This window comes from Vigna angularis, chromosome 9 (genome assembly GCF_016808095.1).
Source record: "Vigna angularis cultivar LongXiaoDou No.4 chromosome 9, ASM1680809v1, whole genome shotgun sequence".
In the NCBI taxonomy this organism is placed as follows: domain Eukaryota; kingdom Viridiplantae; phylum Streptophyta; class Magnoliopsida; order Fabales; family Fabaceae; genus Vigna; species Vigna angularis.
The window spans coordinates 25,317,092-25,343,297 of record NC_068978.1 but is presented as its reverse complement, the minus strand read 5'-3'; the positions used below and the strand labels follow the sequence as shown (position 1 = coordinate 25,343,297).

Here is a 26,206-nt window from a genome sequence, read left to right as displayed (position 1 = left end):
ATTCTCTAAACAACTAAGGCCATAAATCTAGTTCAAAAATGAGTCAATGGAAAAGTCAAATTTACAGTGAGATTTGACCTTGGTTATTTATAGAACCGAAGTCATGGACTCATTTAGGATTCAGTTCTTTTTGAACCGAAATATACATGTTTGCGATAATTACAAAAATATCACCACGTCATTTTATGCTTTGGTTGCAACGAAAACCGATCCAAATACGTGAGTTAATATCGATATTATATATTAGTATGTCATACAATAACGTGTGAGCATAAATTGATCTCTAAGATGAAAGTTTTTAAACAAATTATGTTAGTGTTTATGTGAAACATGAAGTGTTTCGTCTGATACACTAGTAAAAAATATGATTTTTAACTTGCCTAATAGGCTTCAGTCAAAGAAAAACTGAAACATATTCGAAAGCGGTGGAAATCTTGTAGTTTAGACGAACTTATATGCCCCGATTTATGAAGAACCGAAGCATGTAGTGCATATTACCTCAGTTCAAAGCATAACCGATGCCTAATACTATGTAAAAAAGTCACCTGACCCTCTGCAAAACTGCTTTTTGGCCTGACACGTGATCTAGTGCTTCGGTTCTAAACAAAACCGGTGTTGAAATCGGCTAGTGCAGAACCGAGGCCTAAGAGTCTGTCAAATCCTACCTTTTTCACGGTTACCTGACCTGCACTGCACCTCACCTGCTCTGACCTACGGCCTCGGTCAAAGGTGAAACCGAGGTAATAGAGCTTAGTTATTCAAACCCAATTGCTCATTTCTCCTCTTCATCGCGTGCTCTTTTCTTCTTCGTCAGCTCACTTTGCTGCTTCCATTACTATTTCATTGTTGCTGGTTCCATTACTCATTTCTTCTCGCCCTCCATTGTTGCTTCTTCCTCACCCCACGAAGGTCACTCAGGTTCCTCCCAGCCCTAAGCCACACCATTGCCAACCCCAAATCTGCCACCGTTTTTGTAAAGAAATCCAATGATTCTACAGTCAGGTCGAGAATATCTTCGAGGCTTAACAATGGGGACTAGAGCCAGGTGTCGATACAGTCGGCGTGGAAGGCGTGGCAGCATAGAGGGAAGAGGCGGAAGAGGTCTTGGTGGTGGAACTTGGAGAGGCAGACCGCGCAGTCGGCATCGGCGGAGGAAGAGCGGCGCGTGACGGAGGAGAACGTGAATAGCTACAGCGTGTCGATGACTGAGGCACCAACGGCGTTGGACGAGGAGTGGACAATCTCCGGTGAGATGTGGCGGCTGAAGGAGAATATCGGCGTGGCGGAGGCGGATGCGGAGGGCGCGACGGAGGAGGAGGAGAAGCGACGGAGGCAGCGACGATTGAGGTGACAGAGGAGGAAGCAACGATGATGAGAATGTTGGGATTGAGGCTCTGTAATGAAGACGAACGGCGCGGGGAGAGGGGTGTTAGGGAACTCGTGCTGTTTGAACAATAGTCTTCTGTGTTTTGAAATTTAACTTAAGTGATTTTGTGCTCAGGAATTTGAAGGAACTCTGCCTTGAAGGAACTCTGGCACCTGAGTTTGCGAAACTTATCCACATAAAGTCCATGTAATTTCTGTTACTTGGTTTCATTTCCTCTCTCAGTTCCTTTCCTTCATTAATTCTATTTTGGCCTTTGATCGAATAATTGGAGGGTGAATATGTTGTAGTATTTTACAGAACAACTCTTTCTCTAGGACCATCCTTGAAGGATTTGTGGAGTTAAAAGAATTGAAGGTTTTGGATTTGGGATACAACAACTTCAGTGGACATCTACGTGCTGATCTTGGGAGCAATATCTCACTAGCAATCTGTAGGGTGATGACCCACTTTGAATAGTTCAATTTCACTTTTTCTTTGAAGAAATCTTTTGCACATATTCTCACTCGGTTTCTTCTAATTGTAGCTTGTTGGATAACAATGAATTTCTTGTTGGTTTCTCTCCGGAAATGAATAAACTGAGGCTGCTTTCTGAGTACCAAGTGGGTGAAAATCAGATGTTTGTATTTGAATGCAATGAAAGAATTCCAGAGATTCAATATGATTGGCTAAAGAAGAAGACAAATAAAATAAAAAAAGGACCCTACTGCCTCAGTTCAGGTTTCAACCGAGGTAGTAGAGGGAGAGAAACGACTTCAGTTCATTAGGAACCGAGGTATAATCTTATCATTTTATGCCTCGGTTCTGAACCAAGACATAAAGTCTACCACTTTTTACTTCGCTTGAATATGCCTCGGTTCAGGAACCGGTGTCTATCAGCAAAAATAATCGTTGTCATTTCCCCTGACTGCACTAGTGATAAATGGTATGACACATGCGTTCTCTGTATTTATCTAATAAACTTATTAGATAATATGTATACAATTTTTAAACTAACATTAAGCTGACATTCTAGACATTCTATTAAGAGGTTTCAGAAACTTACATACTCTTAATTAATATTATATTAAAGTAAAAAATATGTGAGAATGTCAGAAAGTAAAATGCGTATCATGTCATTGGAAAAAATTATAGGCATTCTCCAGAAGTTTTAGTAGCATCAAATTAATCACGGGACACAAAAGCACATAAAAGGCAGGAAATTATTTGGATGACATAATTAAATAAAAATTAACGTGCAAATACATGGCGTCGGTATTCTCCTAAGGCCCATATGGGAAATATGTTTCTGTATGCCGCGAATGTGATCATGCAATTCTTGTTGAACACTCCCATTATTTCCTGAAGTGATGAAAAAGTAACATTAAAGTTGAATGATGTTTAATTAAGATTTGTCAAACGTTATAAACACTTTGTAGCTAATACCACAATGTATATATAAAAGAAGTATATTAATTTTCTGAAAATAAATTAATTACTGGATAAGTAGTTCATTTCACACAAAAAAATACGAGACATACGTTATAATAAAATTAAAAACAAATTGTCATTTACTGTAGTTTAAAATTGTTATTTGAGTAATAAAAATAAGTCTTTTAATATATTTATTAGTCAATTTTATAGAGAGAAAATGGAAACAATGATATTAACATTTATCTAATGAAAAAATTATAACAGAACGATGTTGAACTGAAAATAAATAGAGAGAAAACAATGAATGTTATTAACTTATTTTTATATTAATATACATGATACCTGTTGCGGATAGTCACCATTCTCCATCTGTGAATTTATCAAGTACACAGCAGCTTTATGCAGTGGTGTTGCATCTCTTTCAGCCTGTTACATTATGAAGAGCATGGCAACACATTATAAAACATAATATCTCAGTAATATATATATATATATATATATTTATATATATATATATATATATATATATTATTAGTAAAAAATAATTTTTTAACTCGCACTATATGTTTCGGTTTTGTAAAAATCAAAGCTTATAAATATGCGGTGGCATTTTCGTAGTTATGATAAACTTATAAACTTCGGTTGACTGAGGATCGAGAAAATACGACCGTTGGACTTTAGTTGTGCTATCAACCGAGGTAGTAACCAAACCTTCCATGCATTTTGTCCACCAATATGTCTCGATTGTTTGGGGATAGAGGCAATATGATCGTTCGGTTTCGATTCTGCTATGAACAGAGGGAGTAACCAAACATTCCAAGTTAATTTTGTCTACTAATATGCCTCGGTTGTCAGGAGAAAAAGGCAATAGGACCGTTCGGTTTCGGTTATGCTATGAACCGAGGTAGTAACCGAACGTTCCAAGTTAATTTTGTCCACTAATATGCCTCGATTGTATGGGGACAGAGGCAATAGGACTGTTCGATTTCAGTTCTGCTATGAACCGAGGCAGTAACCGAACGTTCCAAGTAAATTTTGTCAACTAATATGCCTCGGTTGTCTGGGATAGAGGCAATAGGACCGTTCGGTTTCGGTTCTACAGTGAACCGAGGCAGTAACCGAACGTTCCAAGTTAATTTTGTCCACTAATATGTCTCGGTTGTCTAGGAATAGCGGCAATAGTACCGTTCGGCCTCAGTCTTTTACTTAACCGAGGTAATAGCCCCTGCGTAAACTAAACGCGAACACATTTTCTCACGCAGTGTTCTTCCTCTTCCCTTTCACGCCTCCAAAGAAGTTCTTCTATCCAACCTAGGGTTCTTCTTCCTCTTGTTCTCTCCATTCTAATTCGCGGCAAAGGAGGTTTGATTCTATTTCCAATCTCTTCTCTCTGCCATTTATATTATTCCCCCTTTCTCACTGGTTCTAGGTTGGTATTGCAGAGAGGGGAAACACCAATTTTTTTTCCCTATTGCTGGTTTCGCTCAACAAACCCTATTTGGAGGTTCTTTAGGATTTCTGATTTCTTTTTGCAGGTGCGTATTGGGTGGAGAATACTCATGGCGGCGCAAAGCTCGTGGGTTTGCGATTTAAACTCGTGGTCCTTCTGCAGATTTCTGATTCTTGTGGTTTGCATGTTTGATGGCGTCCTGAATGGAGATGTGGTGGTTGCAAGATCTCGCTTTGAGTGGCGCGATTCTTACGACAGTGATGGCCTGAAGTAGGCTTTGCAGCGCGACAACGGTGGTGATGCTTCACGGTGGCGATGGCACGAGGCAGTGGCGATGGTGAGGTCGCACTTGGGTTCGCGAACCTTTTGGGAGTGGCGCTTTGGTGCGAAGCGAGTTCCATGGTTGATGCGTCAATGGAGGAGATGACGTATCAGGGCTCGACGAGGGCGAGAACTGTTCGGCGAGGGCGAGCACCGTTCAGCGAGGACGAGCATCGTTCAGCGAGGATGAGAACCGTTGGGTTCAGTACAAACCAAAGCTAAATCTAAAAAAAATAAACATCCTACTGCCTCGGTTACCTAAGAACCGAAGCAAAATACGATCGCTTTTGGCCTCAGTTCTTAACCGAGGCAAAAAACCTACCCTTTTTTGTCTCGTCTGTATATGTCTCGATTGCGGAATCGCTGTCTATAGACGAAAATAACTGCTGTCGTTTTTTTTACTGCACTAGTATATGTATATATGACAAGACTCACAAATGGATTAAAATTTCTTATACCTGTCCTGCTTCAAGTAGGGCCAACATAGCCCAGCCAGTGTTTACTACATGAGGCTTGTTGCCTTCAAGATTTGTATATACCTGAATAAAATGAGGTTTCTATAAAAATTATTCATGAAAACTCACCAATAATAATTCACGTGTAATATTCAATTTTAGTTTAAAACGTAGAAGATATATATTACAAGATTTTATACCTTATGTGAGAGCATGAAACTTGTTAATTAAAGAGACTAATAAATAAATAAATCATTAATAAATATTTTTATTTATATAAACCTCTAACATATAAAGACAATGACGTATTCTAAATCTATCAAGTTAGATAGATTGTAGAATAGTGAATGAAAAAAAAATGTAAAACATTAAATCATCATTCTCCTAATTAGATCCTAAAACATTACAGAATTATATTTTATAGAAAAAAAAAAGGATTATAGTCATTCCTCTTATCGAATATAATACTAACTAAAAAATACAATTAAGAAGTGAAGGATGTCTTCAAAGTGACTAATCTTGATTTTATGACCTGTTTTCTCAACATGGAAATCATTCAAATTAAGAATGAGATTTTTATTTGTAAAATAAAGTATTCAAAAGAGATGTTAAAAGTTTAAGTTGGATAAATACAAAATGATAAACACTTACGAATCAAAAGGAGATGTTCAGTAAGAAGGATGAAACTACTGAAGTTGATAAAGTGCATTTTAGAAGCTTGGTTGGCTGTGTAATGTATCTTACATCCACAAAGCTTTATATTTTATTTCTTGTCAATATTTTAAGAGATTTAGATATAAATTACGATAAAAGCACAAAAGTTTTTGTGCTAAGCAAGCAACAATTTCAATTTCACACAGTCAAGTGTTTCATTGGAAGACTTAACGTTGTAATGTAAAGTCGTTTCAGTTAAGAAAATTTTAAAACAATGACAATGAAAATCTACTTTTAGTGTAATAACAGAGATAGAAAAAGAAAAGAAGAAGCAGAAAAATTATAAAATTTTAAGTAGAGTTCTCACTCTTTTTAGCCCCATGTTTAAAAAAAAGTATTATTAGGAATCCATTATTTAACATATTCTTTTAACAATTAAAACTGCAAAGTTATAAGAAAAACATAATAGATAACAATACATATTAATTTTTTAATTTTTAATGAATTCCAAACAGTAAAAAAATAATATATTTGAAAATAATGTGTTTATAATTTTTTGACTAATTCTAATCTAGGTTAGTGTATTTTACCAAATCTGGAATATTGGTTTCCAATTTATTTAAGTAATTTTAATCCTTAATTGTTAATTATTTATAGTTTGGTTCAAATTTTATTTAAATTATAGCAGCTTTTTGTTGCTTTGAATATGACAGGATAAGATCAGGAAAACAATTACATGAAAACTGTATCATTTTAAGCAGGATTTAAAAAGATAGTAGAACAAGATAGAAACCAATAGCTTTTTCTTAAACTGAAAATTGAGCAAAATAAAATATTATTAAAAATTGTAGAAAACAAATTGAGTTAAAGAAAATACAGAATCAAAACTACTTATAATTAAAAACTAAGAAACTATGTAACTGTGTTAGAAGTAAACTTTATTTTACAAGTTGGTTTTACAAAACTAAATTAAGTTTAAAATTCATTTTTTAACATAGCATCAAAAATGTGGTTAAAATCTATCTCGTTTCATCGACATAGTTTCATCCGTTATTTTATAATATATCTTGTTTCATCGCTATTTTATAAAATATAATAACTAAAATTATAACTTGAATCATGTTAGGCATATAGAACAAATTTTCCAAAGCATTAACTAAAAGAAGCACAGTTTGATATTAAAATTAGAGAAAAACCTGGTTTTGACAGGACAAATAACTCTCTCCCCAGCCACCAGATGGGAGTTGCTTAGATAACAAAAACTCAGAAGCTTTTCTGATGTTGGAGCAATCACTGAAACTCCTTCCACTGCTTACCAACCCTTTTACTGCATACCATGTTGCATAAGTGAAGCAAATTCCCCATGAACCATACCTGTTTAACATTTTAACTACTTATTCTTCTACTTAACAAATCCATAATTATAATTTTTATTTTTATTTTTAAGACTTACTTTTTAATATTCTTGCAATACAATTATTTTCATTTTCATTCATTTTAATCCTCTACAAATAGTTATTACTTTTTGTTTCTGAACACTGGTATATTGTCACCAATTACTCTCATTTGATATTGTTTTTCTTAATGAAAGGTTGAAATGATTTCAAAATAAATTTTTCCTTTAGTTTTATACTCTAAAACATTATTTTAATAACTAGGAAAATATGTTTTTAATCCTTGAATGACATAAAATTAGAATTTATCAGGTTCGGAAATTTTGATACATTTTAGTTTTAAATTTTAAAAATAAATTAATATAATTCTTTTAACTCAATTACATTAATTTTATTGATATATCAAACATATTTTATATTAATATTTAAATTTTTTTATACCATTTGATACGTTTCTATTTTTATATTAGCTAAAAACACATTTAACACAAATGAAATTAAAAAAATTATATTCATTCATATTCAAAATTTAGAAGTCAATATATATCATGTCAAAGTAGAGATTAAAAAAATATTTAACCATTTAATAAAAACATATTTAACAATTCAATATAAATGTTTTTAAAAGACAAAAATAAAACAGCAAAATGAAACAAACCTTCCTATAAACAAAGTTTAACACTAGCAAGTTCTAAAAATTCTTTCATAAGTATTTTCTTTTCTAAATTCTTACTTTTTAATTTGTGTATAAATTAATTTTAACCTAAAAAAAATCATTTTACCTTTTTCTGGTAGGACTTATTGAAAAGGTATACGAACAATGACTAAAAAAAATATGAAACCAAATTGAGTTCAAACCAAAAATCATATAGTTTAAATTCACATTAAAAGTTAAAGTCATGAAAAGCAATAAAAAAATCTGATATTTGATTGTTTTTTAATTTTATAGTGGTCCACAAATTCACTTTCAATACCATTTTTATCATTTTATGGTGATTTTTCCATGTATTGAATTAGTAAAATGATTTGGTACTCATGAGACCAAATTGATCCAAACTTAAAAGGTAGAAAGATTAGATAAAAATAATATAATTTATTTTAAATTTCAAACCATGAGCCATCTGATGATTGTGTGTTCTGAATAAAGGCGACAGCTTTTTCAATACAGCCTCGTATTTCTCTTGGACGGTGTTCAGGATAAAATTTCCTAAATAATGTCAAAGCTTCAACCGCTGCAGAAGTGCATTCCACGTAACTATACAGCATGTATTAAATAAATATTAATAAAATAAACACTTGAAATTATGGATAAAGAGATGTTTATAAAATCAACACTTGAAATTGTGGACAAAGAAATATTAATAAAATGAACACTTGAAATTGGGGACATAGAAATTGTCTATAAAGAAATATTAATAAAATTGTCTATAAAGAAATATTAATAAAATCAACACTACTTGAAATTATGGATAAAGGGACAACAATAAAATCAACACTTGAAATTATGGATAAGGAAATATTAATTAGATAAGCACTTGAAATTATGTATAAAGAGATAATAATAAAATCAACACTCGAAATTATGGATAAAGAAATATTAACAAAATGAACACTTGAAATTATGGTCATGAATGCAAGATTGTTACAGTAATAGAAATGTTATTGACATTGAATTACTTACGGATAATCGAGAATTATGTCGCCAAATGTTTCAGAAGGATTGATTATCTGACATTACAGACACAAGTTAATAATTATATTTACTTTTAGTTCAAAAAAATTAATCATATGTATTTTAGCAATGAGTATACAATATAACTTTTTTTAAAATATATAAAAATATAAACAAAATGTTTATTAATTATAATTTTTATTTTATCTTTATTAATATTTTTAAGTCATAACAAAATTAAAAAAAAAAACACAATGATCTGAAAAAAAATGAAATTAAAACATAATGAGCAAACAAAGATAGTAAAACATAATGTTAGAAAAAGGTAATCATCAATATTTCAGGTATAATTAAGATGTAATTATTTAAAATATTTGATTTTATATAATTAAACTTTTTTATTACAACTAAATTTTAGTACAAGTACATAATCTAATAAATATTACAACTGGGTTTAAATATAATATATAATAAATAATATATCTAATTACTTTTATTTTTACACAATATATAAAGTTATATATAATAAAAACTAATAATATATTCTTATTCATAAAGAAATTATTAAAGAGCTTAACAAAAAAATTGTAAGGAATGTGTTTTTTCTCGTTTATATCATATATAAATTTTAGGAAAATTAAAGAAATACAATTACTTTAATTCACAACCAATTTTCATATGTAGTAGACCTCTCAAAATTATTGGCAAATAGGAAAAAAAATCAAGTTATTTCAATAATAATGATAAAAGGGTTACTCTAAAATAGAATTGAATCTTTCCTAATACATATACAATTTTATATATATATATATATATATATATATATATATATATATATATATATATATATAGTTGTAGGGAATTCTGAAATTGGTATTTAAAATAGAATTGAATCTTTTCACAGATTACTTGAAAATTGTTTTATTCAGGTTTAATATTTTAAAATACTTTTATTTTTAATTTACTTTAATTCGATTCGTTTATTCTGTATTATTACATCATAAATTTGTTTCAAAGAACTTTCCTAAACAATGCTGAGAGACAAGACTACCTCCATCCAGTTATAAGATCGTGTGAGCTCATACGTTGGAAAGCCTCCATCTTTATTCTGCAATGTCAACAAAAAAAATAAATGATTTTGGAAATTAAATTAATCTTATAAATAATACCTTACATAATTACAATCAAACATACATATTAAATTCAAAACGACTGGTTATACTTTTTTATAACAATGCAAAAGTATAATTCAAGAAAAAAGTTAAATTATTACATTAAAAATTTATGTTTTATCACATTTTCTTGCGATGATGTGCTACTTTTCTTTATTACGAAGTTAAAATATTAGATTATTTTACATCAAAAGTATAATAAATGATAAATAAATTTTTAATATTGGTCTTTATGTTTAATGAGCTCTAAAAAGAACCTAGAAATTAGAAAATAGAATCTTAAAGGACATAAAGTTTTTTAAATAATAAGATTAAGTTATTTTAATATTTAAAAATTTTAAATATAAATAAATTTATATAAACGAGTTTCATTATTTAAAATTATACGAGCTTGTATATACTTTTAAATCTTCTATGAGATTTTGTATCGATTAGTAGTTTTAACCGTGTGTTCTAATCATATTTATGTTGTTTGTAGGAACAAATAAGGTTTTATGTGTTTGTGAAGCTACCTTAGGACTCCTAGAGCTTATTGATATGTGTAAGGTAGGAAGTTAGATACTTTAGTGTGCGTGCTTGGGATATTTTTTGCTGATTGAAGTCTATTGAATATAATTATTATTTTGTGCAAAATTGTATGGTGTGTTACTTAAACTGAACTATTGGTTTTGTTTCGTCTATGCTGATTGAGAAAACTAAAGATTTGATCATTTGACCAAGTTAGTATTCATTCTAAACAATAAAAAATGTTTTTGAACCAAACATTAATTCAAGAATACCAATCTAAATAGGTCTCTAGTTTACCAAATCACATATTTGAAGTGAAAATTTAATGATATGGCGTTGAGCAAGACTAAGATGACATTGAGTGCTAGCTTGGATTTCAGGTTTGGAAGCATTTTAGTTCCAGATCATTGAGTGTCACTTTTTCCTACTAAGTTACCACTTTAGCGAATGGTCTATCGTTGAGCGGTGGTAGGGCATCGTTGATCCATTATAGGTCTGAAACCATTTTAAGTCCATCTCATTAAGCGACAGAATGATCTCATTGAGTGAGCCATTTTAGGAGAAGAATGACATTGAGCGTCATTCTTACCACTAAGTGCAAATTCATATTTTCATCTTCTTAATTGGCTGATATCTTCGGTTGCTTGATATTGATTTGTATTCTTCTTGATATTGCTGATGATTCTGTAGATATATATCAATCCATCCCATCATTGTCCCAACAATAATGCCTCCAATCCAACCCACCCGAATGCAGTCATCTCCCCTACAATACCTCCCCAACAATAACCTCAACAACATGAAAAGGAGCATAATGATTCATATGACAAACAATGATTAGGACTTTTTGTAGTTTTACAAACATTTACTTTTTAAGACTTGTTTATTTTTTTTCTCAAAATGAATTACACTATAACTATTATATTTAATGATATGAATTTCATTAATGATCGATGATTATGTTGTTTGAATTATGACATTTGTTTGTATTGTCTAACTTAAGACATCTCTCTGCATTGATTGTATTATTGGCAGGTTCATTGTGGTGAATAGGGAATGTTATCCACTACATATGTTCTTGTTCTAGATTTTGTCGATGAACTTATTGACGAATTAGTCTGTCGGTAATATAACTCGTTTTCATATCATTATCGACAGATCACGGTCAATGATAATTACTGAAGGATGAATATTGTCGATAATGTAACCGATTTTGTCACTTTTCTGAAGGATCATGACCGTCAATAGTTAACAACAATCTAATGTTGTCGACAATTTTTGACGACCTTAACTTTCGATATTTACTAACATATATAACGTGGATAATTACCAATGATCATTATCAGTCAATAATTATTTCTAACAAAATATTTAACATATTTTTTATTGTTGATAATCTGTCAAAATTAATATTACTAATGGATTTTGATATTTATTGACAAAATAAATTAGTTATAAAATGATTTTTTAGGGTGTATTTCAATTTTTTTAAATAAAAGTTTATTAATATTACTCTTACACAACGTTTTTTTAACTGAATTTTTTTATTTAACTCTTTAGAAAAGTTTAATTATTTTTAATTATCTAAAAAATATAATAAAATTATAAAAATGATTTATCTTTACAATAAAGTTATGAAATTTAATTTTTATTATTATAAGTGAGTGGATTTGTTTTCATTGCTCGACTGTAATTGCAAATGATTTGAATCGAGTGTGTCACCTGAAATGAAAGAATGATATTCACTGCATCGTATAATCGCTTTGCATCCAATGGCTCACCAACAATTTCTGGTGCTATATCCGAGAGTAAGAGACAAGCCTGCAAAAAAATTTACTAATCAATAAAGAAGAACCAAATCATAGTTTTTTACCGGGACACTCCTACAGTTTCTTCTCCCATTCTCTTAATATATAAAATATTATAAATCATATAATCAAATAAAAATTACAGTTTAAAAAACACAATTTAAAATATTTGTATATTATATAATATATCATGTTTCCTCTCTCTTTCAAACTTTAATCAAATTTTATTTCGCTTTTTTAAAGTTAGCAAAACAAATGTTTTGTGTTCTCAAGTCGGCAAAACATATAGATAGTTCGTGGAAAGTCCAATCAGTCTGGTAAAATGAATGGAGAACTTAGATAACTTGATGTGAACTCTAAATAGCTTAATAAGGAACATGAGAATTCAGATAGCTCAGTTGGGAGTCTAAAAAGCTCGGTAAGATGTTATTCAAGTTATGTAAAAAATCCATTGAGCTATCAGAGTTCTCGATACACCTTATCAAGCTATTTGAAATTGTCATTGACCTATCTAAATTATCCATGTACCTAATAGGACTATATGGATTTACCATCAAGTTATCTCAACTCTTCATTCACCTTACTTTACTGTCTTCACTTTTCACTGAGTTATTTAAATATCTTATTGACCGAAAATAAATATATGTCTTGTCAACTTTATTAGACTAGGACATAACACACTATTTATCACCAAGTTATCTTGTCGATCTTGAAAGACAATATATGTGTTTTAAAAAGTGACATACCATTTGTTACATTAGAGAAAAACTAATAACATTGACCATAAGTTACTAAATCTATAACTTTTAAAAAAATAATAAAAATAAATCAGAGGGACGAAAATTTAAAAATATATATAATTTAAGGATAATATATATTTCAAATTTGCATAACCATATTATGATTGAAAATATTATGTTTTTATATGTTTAATACACTGGTACAAATCGGGGAAATGACACCGGTTATTTTCGTTGATAGACACCGGTTCCTGAACCGAGGCATATTCAGACAATGTAAAAAGTAATAGACTTTATGCCTCGGTTGCGGAACGAGGCATAAAATGGTATGCTTAGGCATCGGTTATTAAAACCGAATTTGTTTCTCTACCTTTACTGCCTCCATTGAAGACTGAACCGAGGCGGTAGGTTTTTTTTTTTTTTTTGTGGTCTCATGCCTCTGGTCAAGCTCCCAAACAAACAATTTTTTTTAGTAAAAAGAAAGCAAGTAAACCCGAAGCAGGAAGATGTTGTTCTCAAATAAACACATAAACAAACCAATTCTTTTTTCAATTGATTCCAAAGCTTCGGTCAAAACAAGAGGTCTCAGATAAGAGTAAAATGAAGGTAAAATTTGGGGAAAATTACATGCATCACTCTTACAATATAGCTGTTCAACAAATCAAAACAAAATCAAAACAAGAGGGAAGATGTTGTTCTCAGATTCCATTCAACAAATCAAAACAAAATCTCACAAACGAAATCCAAAACTCTATTCAAACCCAAAGCAGCTCTCCGGCACGGTCACAGCTGCCTGAAACCCGAAGCAGCTACCCGAAGCGGCGGAGAGCGACGGAGCAAGAGAGCAAGAGAGCGAGACCGACAGAGCGACGGAGCGAGCCAGCGAGAGAGCGACGGAGGCGCGAGCCAGCAAGAGAGCGACGGAGGCGAGGGCAAGGGAAGGCGAGAGCGAGGGAGGCGAGACCGAGGGGAGGCGAGAGCGAGGGGAGGCGACCGCAAGGGGAGGCGAGAGCGAGGGAGGCGAGACCGAGGGAGCCGAGAGCGAGGGAGGCGAGACCGAGGGGAGGCGAGAGCGAGGGGAGGCGAGAGCGAGCGAGGCGACAGCGAGGGGAGGCGACAGCGAGGGAGGCGAACGCGAGGGAGCGAGAGAGCGACGGAGGCGAGAGCGAGGGGAGGGAGGCGAGACCGAGGGGAGGCGAGAGCGAGCGAGGCGACAACGAGGGGAGGCGACAGCGAGGGAGGCGAACGCGAGGGAGCAAGAGAGCGACGGAGGTGAGCGCGAGGGAGGCGAGACCGAGGGGAGGCGAGGAAGCTAGGGTTTCGCGCCGCTGGTTCTGTTTCACGCTGAGAAGAAGATGAACATTACTGCCCTCCAACACCCGAAAAGTAACGTTATGAAATTTTAAACAGCTTTGTTACTACCTCGGTCTTCCAACACCCGAGGCGTAAACAAATGTTACTGCCTCGGTCTTCCAACACCCGAGGCGTAAACAAATGTTCCTGCCTCAGTCAGCATTGTAACCGAGGCGCAAAGAATAGACAAAAATAAAAAAAGCTGCGTCATCACCTCGGTCAGTGTAAAAATGCAGGTCTTTTATGCTTCGGTTCTGAGTACAACCGAAGCAGTAGCTGTACATCAGAAGCGGAGCAGGTATGGAGCAGAGTTTTATGCCTCGGTTTAGCTTAGAACCGAGGCAGTAGCGGGCTTTAGACATCGGTCTCGGGGCAGCCGAGACATAAAGACCTATACACTTCGGTTTCTGTAAAACCGAAGCCTATACGGCGCTTTCTAATCCCTTTATTTTACTAGTGATATTAGTACAAATACATACACGTATCACACATGTGTGTATATTTTTTTCTCTTAAATAAAAGAATAAAATTTTTATTTATGATTATAAAAGTAAATATAAAAAATTTTCGAAACAAAATAAATTGTTATTTTAATATAAGAAACAGTTAAATTTAAAATAAAAAATTCAAATAACCCTAAATCATGAAAGTCAAGAAAGTTACCTTTAGTCCTTCAGCTGTGCAATCAGAAGTTGGCCATCCATGGTCTGCAGTTGAAAAAGGCCAACTGCCTTTCGAAATATGACGAAACCATTTATTTTGATCACCCGGACAGTCTTCTAAAATCTTTGGAGAAAAAAAAAAGATAGAAAGAATATTTTTATAAACAGGGATAAACCAATGCAAAAATGCAACGGTAAATGCAAAAATTATTATTACCTGTGTATTCTTGATGTACGTATGAACTTTTCTTAGAGTTGGACCATATTCTTCTGCTAGGTTTGTTGAAATAATTGCTTGGACAATAAATGCAGTATCCCATAGTTGACTTCCATTGTAACCCTGCAACAAAAACTGATTAAGTACATTTTCATCCTTTTTCATTCTACTAATTTAAACTAACTACTTTAATTCAAATTTTAAAATTAATTGAATAAAGTCATGATTTATAAATTCACTGCAGTTTTTTTACAAATAATTATTGTATATAAAATTTTATATACAGTTTTTTTAACAAAATTTTGTATTTCATCAGTCTTAAAATACAATTATATATATATATATATATATAATTGAATAAAAAATTAAATTTTTTATAATATATTATTTTAAAAATTAAATTTGTCCAATTAGAAGGAAAACATCCATTAATAACTTTGACAAGATGAAAAAAGTTGACTTGTATATTGACCTTCATTTTGAGACCATCTTCAGCAACCCACAGATAATCATGAACCCTTGGAAGATGTAACTTGAATGCCTCAGAATTTGGATCTTCCACCCAACAACACAGCATGTTTAACACCTGAATTATTTCCATTGATAATAATAATAACCAAGTTGTCAGTAGCACTGCTAAGAACTTGGTTTAGGGTAAAAATATAATCAAAATAGTAAAAGTAAATTTTCTGGGTAATGTAAATAAAAGGTGCAAAGTATGTCCATTATTCTAAACTCTTATTGGGTGGAAAATGGAAGAACAAAAACTCTCAAGAATTATTACCTTGTTTACAGGACCTAAGCAAATATAACGAGTGGTCTCATCTTCATAGTGTATACGCTCCATTACAGTCCTAAGAGCCTTTTCCCTCAACTTCTTTCCCGGAAAATGCATGAAAATAGGCTCAAGGATCTTGTGTAGAGTTGCCCAGAGAATATCCTGCACAGGTGAGTGAGGATAGTACAAGTCTTCCTGCATAAGAACGAATGTATTTATCAGAGCAATTGAATTAGTTGCTGTTGAATATAAAATAATAAGAAGTCGTATTCTGATTTTATTTTTAGAGACATTTAAAGTCTATCAGAAAGCTAATAGCTTAAACATCAAGGAGTGTTTTTATCGACAAGGTTTATGTTCAATTCAACAAAAATTCAGTTTTGCATTTTTCTGATTTTCTTTTTATTTTCATTTTTCTGTGGATATTGATGGGTTAACTTATTTACAAAATAATTTTCTTATATTATTTTGTATTTTGTTTTGCATTTGTTCCTAATGGAAGCTAAATTTTCTTGAGTTCCTAATTAAGGAGATTGCATTGCTTCCTTAAGGTTGTTGTTGCACCATTGTTTTTGTTGTTCTGACTTTGCACAATGTTTAATCTGTTATGTGCATTTCAAATTGGTGCACACTTAGTGTTTAATCTGTATTAACTTAAGCTCCGCTTAGTTGATTAAGGTCACATTTCTTTAATGTATGGTAGTGCATAATTGATTAAATAAGTGTATTATGTTTGTTTAATTCGATTTTATGAAAACTGGATTAATCTTCGTTTAGTTAATTGGTTCGTGTTGGATTAGGGATGAGAAGAGTGTGTAATTTGTTGTTAATCAAGGATAGGAAGCATTTTAGTTGAATTAATAACCAACTTTTCTTAATTAGTGTTTTTAATTCGTGTTTTAGTCAGTTAATTTAGTTCACACAATCTGTTCAAAACCCCTAACTACATTTTTGACCCTTTGACTGAACTAAAATTGATCCTTAAGAGATGACTTAGGAGTGATTGTCTAGCATACTGCATTTTTAATTGCAACATCAATTTGGGTCGAACACGACATCGACTATCACCTCTTGACAGGCTTCATCTAACGTAGCAATTAAATCAGATTGGAACTTCTCACACCCCTCATGGGCAGTGGTCAGTTCCTCCAGTTCAACACGTAGATCGGAGAGGGTTTTCTTTTTTTTTACCACCTCTGCCTAGACCTCTTCAGCATCCCTTCGATCAACGAAATTGGCCAAGTACCAATTCAGCATGATCGTATGGGAGAAAAGCTCCAAGCGGACAATTCTTAACTCATTTTTGGACATTTTTTCCATAGTTGTCCGCTGGCTGAATTCATGTGAAAATTGGCTTTCTAAAATGAAGTAAAAAAATTAGCCAAGCTAAGACCAACTCACTTAATAAAAACAACAAAAGAGAAGATATCATATCGAACACTTGTTTGTTGAATTCCTCGTGACCAACACTGAGGGCATGGACGGGAAGGCGGCGAGGAAGGCTGTTGATGACCCCAACTACTTTGACTTCAGTCGGAGTGTCTGGCTTCATCAAAAAATTTCGGTCGACCCGACTTTTTTATTACTACCTTAAAATATTTACTTTTGAATCCTTTAAGAGAATCTGAAAATGGCTTAAATAGCCACTTCTTCTCCACGGAGATGAGCGATACCCAACCCCTTTTGGCGATCAGACGAACATTAAAAAAGTGGAGGAAGATGACAGTTGTAGGGGTTATGCCCAAAGTGGAACATACTACCACGAACGCCTGCATGTTAGCCTAACAGTTCAAATGTAATTGGGTAGGAGCGGCGTTCAGCTCTCTTAGCACGGCGGCTTCAAAATTGGTGAAAGAACCCTGAACGAAGATTTGGGAAAATAGGTAAGTGTATGCAAAGAGAAAGTCTTCGACATTGTCTCTCTTCCCATGATACACTCGCTCGTTCCCCTTACAAACTGTCAATTGGATCTGCTCGGCATCCTCCACGTTTCGCACAACGAAGGACTAGATGACCCATTGCTCCAAATGTCTCTTCATGCAGAAGAAAGTGACATACAATCCCACCTCGTGGGCAGCCTAGTCATAACCTAGAATGATCAACAAAGCCCACTGGGGTTCTTTCCCCTCATTCCCGCCATCCACCTGAGTGATTCTTCCTACACCTCACTGCCTTCATCCTGCACCTCCAATTTTACTTCTTTACCCTTCATTAACAATCAAAAATTAATACCGCACTTTGAAATGCGTTTTAATTAATTTTTTCTTAACCGCACTTCGAAGTGCGTTTCCTATAATTAATTGTTTCTTTCCTAACCGCACTTCGAAGTGCGTTTCATATCTATTTAATTGTTTCCTAACCGCACTTCGAAGTGCGTTTCATATTTTAATTAATTGTTTCTTTCCTAACCGCACTTCGAAGTGCGTTTCCTATCTATTTAATTGTTTCTTAATAATTATTTCAATTTCATAAAAAATTAAAAAACTTAAATAAAATTAAATACATAATAAATAATATATTAAGAAAATAATAATATGTTGAAAAATAACAAATTCAACAAAATTTAACAAACAAATAAAATAATTCAAAATATATTAAAACAAAACATTTTATTTAACAACTAACATAAAAAATTAAATTTATTATACTAACCTAATAAAAACAAAACCTAATAAAATAAATATATACTAACCTAATAAAAAAATTAAAAAACTAAACCCTAAAAATCTAACGCACTTCGAAGTGCGGTTTGTCTTAGCCGCAGATCGAAATGCGGTGGGTTTGTGCTTTCCGCTTTTGGAGGTGCAGGAGGAAGTTGCCGCAGTTCGAAATGCGGTGTGCGGAAGGAAATTGCCGCAGTTCGAAATGCGGTTTCTCTGTGAAGGGTATCATTGGAATTAAAATATGTTTTGGAGGTGCAGGAGGAAGACCGTGAGGTGCAGGGAGAATCACTCCATCCACCTCCACTCCCCCAGCGTGGAGACCAACCGCGATTCCCGAGATGGCCCTATCACTATATACAGTGGGTGAGAGATCAACCGAGCTGCTTTTCCGCTCGATTGTCTCAAAGAAAGACAAAGGCACAAAGCTTGGAGACGACGGCCACCACATTCACCAATAAACCCCTGTCGCCTCTCCCTGACAACTCCTCAAACGAACAAAGTTGAACGGTGGTCATTATTATTACCTTAAAAGCAACATAGAAGTTCAGACGGTAGGCAGAGCAAACAAGAAGATATTGGTGAAAATGACAAGTTGCCTTCACCCTTATTTATAGGAAAAACCTAGCATAACCGTCAGTACATCCCCACTGTTGATCTAGACCACGATCAATGGCCCAAATAACGCGACCCTACCACTTCCACGAGGCACGGGACACGATGTCACGACACGTGTTTTCCCGCCTAGCTAACTTTTCAAAATTGGGTCGAACGGATAGAATCTATGTCAACACAAAGCGACCACTAGCACCTGCACTAACAAATCCCAACGTCATCTAAAGCTGCCCAGGGCTTAAGGGCCTGTGTAGTGTATGGTCAGGCCACAAGAAAGGAACAATCGATCACATACATCTAAACGCATGAAATCATGATAAGCAGTATTAGGAACCGCCCGGTCGGGCATGATCAAAGATCGAACGAACACCCTCAGCGGTAAACATCCCTAAAAACCGCTTTAAGCTAAAGTTACTGGTAATTTCTACTTAGTAGGTAATGGGCCATGATTGGACCGTAATTAGGGTTTCACTAATCCTAGGCCCATCTTAAAAATTATAATTAAAGATCAAAGGTAAAAAGGATATATGATTGCATTTATTGTGAATTTAAGACTTTGCTCTGACCACCGGTCAGATTGATTACCAACTTAAACATCAGAGTACTTTTGACAAGTACTCCCAAACGATTTAGAGTGTAAAATAGAAAAGATTTAATTAAGAACATTTAGAATTACCTAAACATGCTCGGAGTAAAGTGTGGAGATGTGATTAGTGAAGATAGTCGACCCTATACTTCAAATATTTACTAATAAAGATAACAAGTAAATTAGACCACAAGTTAGTATTTACAACTAGCTAATATGATAAGCCAGAAATGAGACAAGACAAAGTTAGCCATTGATCAATTTTTTTAAATTAAACATTAAAATAAAAATAAATTAAATGATATTTTTGTCTTATATTATTTGATGATACAAATATATAATATAATATTAATTTCAATTATTAATTGTAATAAATTAATTTAATATACAAATATAATAGTTATTTTAATTTTTTTTAATTAAATGTATTAATTAATTAATTATAATTTTTAATTATATTTTTAATATATATATATATATATATATATTAAAATAACTAATTAGTACCATTGGTGCCTAATCGTTATAGACATCTGAGAACCATCAACTCATTTTGTCGGCCGTATTTAGCGGTGAACTCCTACGTTGTTGGTTGACTTGTTTTCTTATTTCCTTTTTATGAGCGGGACACTTACACGTAATCATATTGCGCTATTTCTTGTGCTTAAAATGCTATCAAAAGATAACTTAATTACTAACAGATAATTAAGTTCTATTAATAATTATATAACTTAGAAAGTAAGACAAGCATCATGAAAATTAATTATGTTAAAAATAAATTAAATATGAAATTTGTGTAATATCTCAAAAAATGTTAAAGATAATCTAATAGCAGGTAATGATGACTTAAGAACAATCCCTATATATTGTCTAATGATAAAATGGAAGAGGAAAAGATTAAGCGGATTGACTAACCTTTGCACACAAATTACGAGCCTGATCCCAGTCTATATCCTCATAAGGAATCGTATAAAGTTCTTTTCTCAAAGACAAAACTATCGGTGTGATCGAACCAACAAATCTCTTGCCATATAAGTACGACATTGGCAAATAGACCATCCGGCAGTGATTCCACATTCTTCCTGACAAATTTATAACAAATTACGATTTCTTAGTTTAGTATTTGAAATAAAAAATTTATTTAACCGTTGCTTGAGTTAAACATAGACAGCCAATTCAACAATGAAGCAATCATTTGTACAAAACATCAAGAATATAAACTCTTTCTTAATCACATCATCTGCTATATGAATTCATGAACTTTTCGAACTCTCCCCTTAAGTTCGTTTCTAAATCTACATATATTAACTTAGAGGCTGTCAACAATTAAGTTATGACATGATTTAACCACCAATTTCAAACTTTAAGATTCAGGCTATGAGGAATGAATTTTGATTGAATCAACCTCACTTGAAAAATATAATTATGATACATATGTTGAAATTTTTTAATTGTAATAAACTAAAAATTGACCACTTGTATAAGTTATTCATATAAGAGACTTGATATAATATTTAACACAACCTTCTAATTTATTTCAGTGAAACAATTCTAACAATAATATTAGAATATATAATTTGTTTTGGTGTCCGATTCACACAGACAGAAAAATATATCTCGGTGTGGTGAACATCCAACCGCGGTTAGAATAAGTAAAAATACATTAAGATAAATGGGTGGAACACGTATATTTTGTTATAGTAGAAACTAATACTTAACTCACACTTCTTAAAAAAACGGTTAAGAATCAAAGTATGAGTTCAAACTATCATTTTAAGTAGAAATAAAAAAAACTAAGTATATAAAAAAAAATAGACTTACAAATACTAAATCTTAATATTTTATGTAAAAAATGATATGAAGTATTTTTATATGGACAACTCGATCTTCACAAATGATAAATTTCTTCTTAAAAGAAATTCCAACAACACGATTGAAGTTTATCTAATCCAGTTTATCTTGTGATAGTTCTTCTAAGTGTCATATTGTATCTAACTTTCTCTTGTAACTCAACAAGATATATAAGAAAAAAAACATATATAATTAGTTTATAAAGCAAGATCTAACCTGGATGAAACGGGAGCATGTACGGAAGGAGCCATATTTCAGGGGGCAAAGGATTATTTCCTGACCATTCATAAACTCCAAGAACCTATATAATTCACACCAAAGTCAGAAAATAAACACACTTGAACACACTTGTGTGTATTTATATATATATATATATATATATATATATATATATATATGTGGTTGTTAACGGGCGTACGCCTGTTTTTCAGTTGGTATATTTTAGTAATGTATATCAGGCTTTACTAGATAAAAATACCCTTATATATCATGCATTCTAAGTTTTAAGGTTAAGGGTATTTTAATAATTTTTATTCTCAAAACTAAAATAAGAAATCCCCAAACCCTTACTCATCTTCCTCATTCCTCTCAACCCTTTCTCTTTCATCTCTCTCACTCTAACCTCATCCTAGTGTAGCCCCAATTGAAAAAATCATAAACATTTGTCGTTAAACAATTTGCCTTTTTAAAGAGTTGAGTCATTGACATATTCAACTTCAGACAAAGGTTTGATCTCTTCAATTTCAGCATCTTCACTAACCTCTCTAATTTCATCATCTGCATGTTGAATCATCATCACTAAAAAAATCCCTCCGGCCAATTACCAATTATTTCAGATATCATTATGCTTCTTAAAATTAGATAAAATTATGTACGACAAAAATTATAAAATGAAAACTCATTATAAAATCATTTTTTGTAAGAAGTTGTTTAAGAACGAGTGTTTCTGATTTTTTCCAGGCCAATTACCAATTCCTTTTATGTCATTATGCTTGTGAAAATTAGATAAAATTATATTAGACAAAAATTATAAAATGAAAACTCATTATAAAATCATTTTCTGTATGAAATTGTTAGTATTTTTTATTTTTCCAGGGTCAATTACCAATTCCTTTAGACAATGTTTCTGATTTTTTTCAGTTGAAACTACCATAGGATGAGAATGACAGAGAAAATGTTGAAGTGAGACAGAGAAAGTATTGAGAAGAATGAAAGAGGTGAGTAAGGGTTTGAGAGTTTCTTTTTTTATTTAGTTTTGAAAATGAAAATTATTAAAATACCCTTAGCCTTAAAACTTAGAATCCATGATATATATATATATATATAAGGGTATTTTTGTCTATTAAAACTCAGTACACATCACTAAAATGTATCAATTGAAAAACAGACGAACAGGCGTTAGTAAACACATATACGTATATATATATATATATATATATATATATATATATATATATATATATATATATATATATAACAAAATTATTAAATTAAGGATAGTATATGAACCGAAAGCCACATCTTCCCCCACGATGTTATGAACGTGGCCCCACCATGCCTTAGAATCCAGTCACGGGCCTTCTCCATTTCCGCTTGTCCACCACTAGCTCCCTCACCAAGCAATCTCAGAGCAACATAAGTCAAAACAGAGCCAAACATTGTGCTTGAACCTTCAATATGTAGACCCCACCCACCATCCTCGTTCTGCAGTTCCATTTTTAACCAAATAGGACTTTGGAGAAGCGCGTAAATTTCAGGGAAGAAGGATATGAAGCTCTTACTTGATGATTATACATAAAACGCCGAATTTCCTTTCTATGTTCTTCTGTGAAGACTAAATTCAACGCCCCACTGATATACAAAGCAATCACCTATTAAGTAAATACCACAGTTAGGTATGCAAGGGCGGAAAACTGACGATTCCGAAAACTAAAATTTAGGTAATATAAATGAACTAATTTTATGTAATAATTGAAGTAATAAAAAGTTTATTGAAAAATTTGTTCATTCATACCATGAATTTGATACGTCATAAAACTTACCAATGAAGGAATCATGAACATAGGACCACCGTAATCACCTGGCCAGTGTCCATCGTGACTCTGAAGAGTTGAAAGGAAACTCGTTGCCCTTCTTAACGTTCTCGTCACAACCTCTTCGGTTACGTCCTCGATGCCTTTAACCTCTGCTTTGGGCAAGACTTCGTGCATCGGATTCTCTTTCGCAAACTACAGTTTACACCAAGAAAGATTTTACCAGAACGAACTTGTTAATGTATTTCAAAAGTAACTGGATATTTTGGAGTATTGATTCCTCCTCTTCAGATATACAAAACCTGCATACGCAAAAGTAAATCGGCGCTCTGTTTCTGAGTGAAGCGATTATGGTAGAAACTGTGGCGAGCCTCTTCGATTTGGAGAATTTCTTGTGGTGATTGAAGCGTGGGATCGAATTCCCAGACCTGTCTTCCAAGGTGATTGTTGCGTGTCCGTAGCCATTGACTCTCTCCCTCTGCGACCTTCAGCTTCCACATTTTCCCCCAAAAGGAGGGAATCACTATTGCTCTGCCACTTCTCAGAGGAAGTGATAACTCAAGTGAAATGAAATGATTATTGAGCAATTAATATAAGTTTTTCATTCTACTATTATTTTATTTATAACTTGACTCACTATAATTAATAGTTTACGAATCATCTCACATTTGGAAAACGAATTTGTTAGTATAATTTTTCAAAATAAATTTATAATTTATTATATCATTTAGAGAAAAATAAACAAGATATACACAAGGTCTTTAAAAAGAAAATAGTTCTTAGCCTCGTTATTGGCGAACGCTTTCAACGATAGTGTTAAAGTCTAAATTGCACTAGAATTTAACATTTTTTCACTAATATGTAGTATAGTGGTAATAAGTTGTTGTCATTCACGCTACCAAATTGTTATTACTTAACAAGACAAACCCAATGTTAAAAGTATATCCTAATGAAATTGAGATTGAAGTTTGGTGTAGATATGAATTTAACGAAGGTTTAATCACTGCAGGAGTCTCTATTGGTGTAAAATCGTCTCAAATAGGTCCTGTGAGCTCGTTGTCGGAGACGGCGAAGTATTGAAAGTGTTGCCAGGTGCCATATTAAGGATGGATCTGGCCAGGGAAAAAGTTGTTGTCGAGGTGGAGGTGGCGGAGGAGGAGCATGGTGACAACAACGAGGGGGAGGAGACCGGTCATGTTGTTGTTGTAGAGGTAAAGGACTTGGAGATTGGCGAGGCGGGCGAGGTTGGAGGGGAAGGTGGCGTTGAAGGCGTTCTTGGAGAGGTTGAGATGGCGGAGGACGGAAAGTGCGGAAAAGGAGGCGAGGATTGGGTCGGAGAACTGATTGTCAGCGAGGAAGAGGTAGGAGAGGAAAGGGAGGTGGGAGAGGTCATCGTAGAGTGTGCCAGAGAGGGACAAGGAGGTGAGGTTAAGGGTGGATGAGAACTGAGCCAATGTTCTACCATGCCCAGTAGACCCTCCCATCTATATCCCCTTCCAACACTCACACAAACCCACAATCTTACCCATTTTCGTCTTTCTCTTTTTTTTTTTATTTTATTTTATCCGGCCATTGTGAGTTCGACTGGAAGAACGAAGGAGGAGGAAGAGAGAAAAACTTTGGGGCCTACTTGATTCCATGGCACCGGAGAGAGAGTGAGAGAGGTAAAAGAATTCAAATGGGATGCTAAATATAAGTTGTTTGAAAAAGGGATTGTATTTAAAACTTAAAATAAAATAAATTCCACCACATTGTGCCACGTCATTAAAAATTGCGCAATCACCAAGCCTAGACACACAAATTTTAACGTCGTCCACTGAATTTAACGGCAAGGTCAAAATTGACTCAATTTTACAAAGAAAAGGGACCTAGTTGAGATCAAATAACATACAATGCCTATTTGAGACAATTATGTACAAATAAAGACTTCCGAAATGATTAAACCCTTAATGAAATAACAAATAAAAAGTTTTGAGAAAATTATAATGGAAATAAACTAAGTGCACTGTTTTTTCAAAATAGATTTGTCGGTTAACTATAGATTATTGTTCAATTGATTATTATTTTTATTTTAAATTAATTAAAGTAAATTCTTAATTAATTTGAGGACAATCTTATCATTAACCAAAGTAGATTCTAAAATAAAAGTAAGACCTTTATAGATTATTCATAATAAATTTAATCAAAGTATATTCTCAATTGAATCTTATTATGTTTAATAACATCTATTCTCTTATTTTCTACCATTATTTTATTTATAACTTGACTCACTATAATTAATAGTTTACGAATCATCTCACATTTGGAAAACGAATTTGTAAGTATAACTTTCCAAAATAAATTTATAATTTATTATATCATTTAGAGAAAAATAAACAAGATATACAAAAGGTCTTTGAAAAGAAAATAGTTCTTAGCCTTATTATTGGTGAACGCTTTCAACGATAGTGTTAAAGTCTAAATTGCACTAGAATTAAACAT

At 32.9% G+C, this 26,206-nt stretch overlaps 1 protein-coding gene across 2 annotated transcripts; it reads right to left on the bottom strand.

Moving 5' to 3' along the window:
• Positions 1–2,509: 2,509 nt before the first annotated feature.
• On the bottom strand, positions 2,510–24,339 carry LOC108346678 (cycloartenol synthase). 2 transcript variants are annotated; one of them, XM_017585740.2, is made up of 18 exons: positions 24,028–24,339; positions 23,735–23,920; positions 23,474–23,563; positions 23,202–23,396; positions 21,909–21,993; positions 20,757–20,923; positions 15,987–16,175; positions 15,675–15,788; positions 15,203–15,325; positions 14,987–15,109; positions 12,145–12,243; positions 9,795–9,851; positions 8,753–8,799; positions 8,183–8,326; positions 6,874–7,051; positions 5,027–5,107; positions 3,140–3,223; positions 2,510–2,725 (listed from the first exon to the last, which is right to left on the bottom strand). In XM_017585740.2, exons 1-18 carry the CDS (start codon positions 24,223–24,225, stop codon positions 2,615–2,617), a joined length of 2,271 nt encoding a protein of 756 aa, XP_017441229.1. In that variant the 5' UTR covers positions 24,226–24,339; the 3' UTR covers positions 2,510–2,614. The 2 variants fall into 2 exon arrangements, with proteins under 2 accessions (XP_017441229.1, XP_052724282.1); XM_052868322.1 differs by lacking the exon at positions 5,027–5,107.
• Between the last annotated feature and the right edge of the window lie 1,867 nt (positions 24,340–26,206).

Excerpts from the sequence above, each read along its gene's own strand:
- LOC108346678 (XM_017585740.2), bottom strand. The coding sequence starts at position 24,225 with ATGTGGAAGCTGAAGGTCGCAGAGGGAGAGAGTCAATGGCTACGGACA. Across the intron at positions 15,326-15,674 it reads AAGATGGTCTCAAAATGAAG|GGTTACAATGGAAGTCAACT; the intron begins GTCAATATACAA and ends TTTTTGTTGCAG. Across the intron at positions 2,726-3,139 it reads ATGGTGACTATCCGCAACAG|GAAATAATGGGAGTGTTCAA; the intron begins GTATCATGTATA and ends TCATCACTTCAG.